Consider the following 1,993-nt stretch of genomic DNA (forward strand, 5'->3'; position numbering starts at 1 on the left):
GAAGGCCCCCGGGGCCTGCACGATGGCCACGTAGCGGTCCAGGCTGATGCAGGCCAGGAGCAGCATGCCGCAGTGGAAGTTGACGGCGTAGACGCCGCGCACCAGCTTGCACAGGGCGCTGCTGAAGACCCACTGGCCCGTGGCGTGCGTCACCGCCCAGAAGGGGAGCGTCAGGACAAACAGGATGTCCGCCAGGGCCATGTTCAGGAGGTACACGTCGGTCATGGACTTGGCCTTCTTGTAGTGATGCAGGCCAGGAGCAGCATGCCGCAGTGGAAGTTGACGGCGTAGACGCCGCGCACCAGCTTGCACAGGGCGCTGCTGAAGACCCACTGGCCCGTGGCGTGCGTCACCGCCCAGAAGGGGAGCGTCAGGACAAACAGGATGTCCGCCAGGGCCATGTTCAGGAGGTACACGTCGGTCATGGACTTGGCCTTCTTGTAGAACGCGAAGGTGAGCACCACCAAGACGTTGCCCAGGAGGCCGAAGACACAGATCAGGGAGTAGGTGATGGGCACAAAGAGCCGCGAGAAGTCTCGGACGTCCTTCAGGACGCACAGGAGGGTGGGGTCCGCAGCGTAGTCCGCGGTGGCGTTATAGTCGTCGTAGGCGTCCAGGTAGCTCCCTGACTCCTGGGAACGGGCGGAGGGAGAGTCAGCTGCCGGGCAATTAACAAGGAGCCACAGTGAAGCGAGCGTGTGCTCCCAGCCAACACCCCGGGGACACTCACCTCACTCATGGTGCCGCCGGTTCCGGTTCCGGCAGAGCTGTGGGCCCGCCCACGGGGGTGACAGGAGAGGAGGGACCCTGGGCAGGAAAGGAAGCAAAAGACACGGAGTTAAGACAATTATCCTGGGAGGGCCAGACAGTCCAGGGCATGGCCCGTCCTGCCAGGACAAGAGCGCACACAGGTGTGCCACACAAACACACCAGCAGGGGGCAGCACCCCTCCTGGGAGGCCAGACAGAAGTCTCAGGCTCGGCAGGTCACAGGGTCTCAGCCACACTACTTTAAAAAAAAATAGGTTTTTATTTACTTTTTTAGAGAGAGAGGACGGGAGAGGGAGAGAGAGATAGAAACATCAATGGGAGAGAATCATGGACCGGCTGCCTCCTGCATGCGCCCTCCCCACCCCACCCCGCACTGGGGATCGAGCCCAAAACCGGGGCATGTGCCCTGACCGGGAATCGAACTGTGACCTCTTGGTTCATGGGTCCACGCTCAACCCCTGAGCCACGCCGGCCGGCTCTGCCGCACGACTTGGAAGTGGTCGTGGACAATCACACGCACGGGTGGGCTGGCCCAGACGTGGCCCGTGAGCTGCGACCTGCCGGTTCCTGATCCACAGGGTGAACAGGGGAGACGCCAGCAAACCGCAGACTCTGATCTGCACAAAACCCTTCAGGCCAAACCCAGGGGAAGCGCAGGCAGCCGGGCCCCCTGAAGAGCTTTGTGCAGAGGAGTCGGTCCGAAAGCTGACAGCTCGCAGGGCTAACCTGCAAGGCGCTTACGGCGCAGTTCAGGGTGCTCACGCACCGCACGTGAGAGCCGGCCATGGGGTTTCTTTAAACTCTGAACCTGAGGGCCAGCCTCAGGATATGCTGACAAGCCTGGGTGGCCGGGAAAGGCAGCAGGAATGTGTATATCTACACTAGAGGCCCGGGGCACGAATTCGTGCACCAGTGGGGTCCCACGGCCTGGCCTGTGGGATCCAGGATCCCCCGAGGGGTCCAGGATTGCAAGAGGGCACAGGCCAGGCCGCGGGACCCCACCGTTGCACCATCCGGGCCAAGGAGGGACGAGGGAGGTTGGCCAGCTGGGGAGGGGCCGTGGGAGGGCTCCAGGGCAGGTCTGGCCTGTCTCGCTCAGTCCCGATTGGCTGGACCACAGCAGCAAGCTCACCTACCAGAACGTCTGCCCCCTGGTGGTCAGTACACATCATAGCGAGAAGTTGAGTGATACTAAAAGCCTAATATGCTAAGTGTCCGGTCGT

At 62.2% G+C, this 1,993-nt stretch overlaps 3 protein-coding genes across 3 annotated transcripts in view; all 3 read right to left on the minus strand.

Annotated features, from left to right (window-relative positions):
• The window catches only part of LOC106726663, a 59,278-nt gene extending 59,053 nt beyond the window's left edge, over window positions 1-225 (minus strand). The window contains exon 1 of the mRNA XM_014542384.1: window positions 16-225. Within this exon, the coding sequence (XP_014397870.1) occupies window positions 16-225 (210 nt within the window). The remainder of the gene's footprint in view (window positions 1-15) is intronic.
• On the minus strand, window positions 222-996 carry LOC102244757 (C-C chemokine receptor type 6). Its single transcript, XM_005857178.2, has 3 exons — window positions 931-996; window positions 731-807; window positions 222-632 (listed from the first exon to the last, which is right to left on the minus strand). Exons 2-3 carry the CDS (start codon window positions 737-739, stop codon window positions 222-224), a joined length of 420 nt encoding a protein of 139 aa, XP_005857240.1. The 5' UTR covers window positions 740-807; window positions 931-996.
• Window positions 997-1,221: 225 nt separating this feature from the next.
• LOC106726667 overlaps window positions 1,222-1,993 on the minus strand; it is a 29,165-nt gene continuing 28,393 nt past the window's right edge. Inside the window, exon 6 of the mRNA XM_014542393.1 lies at window positions 1,222-1,327. Within this exon, the coding sequence (XP_014397879.1) occupies window positions 1,222-1,327 (106 nt within the window). The remainder of the gene's footprint in view (window positions 1,328-1,993) is intronic.

The sequence above is a fragment of the Myotis brandtii genome, unplaced genomic scaffold (genome assembly GCF_000412655.1).
Source record: "Myotis brandtii unplaced genomic scaffold, ASM41265v1 scaffold1077, whole genome shotgun sequence".
Lineage (NCBI taxonomy): Eukaryota > Metazoa > Chordata > Mammalia > Chiroptera > Vespertilionidae > Myotis > Myotis brandtii.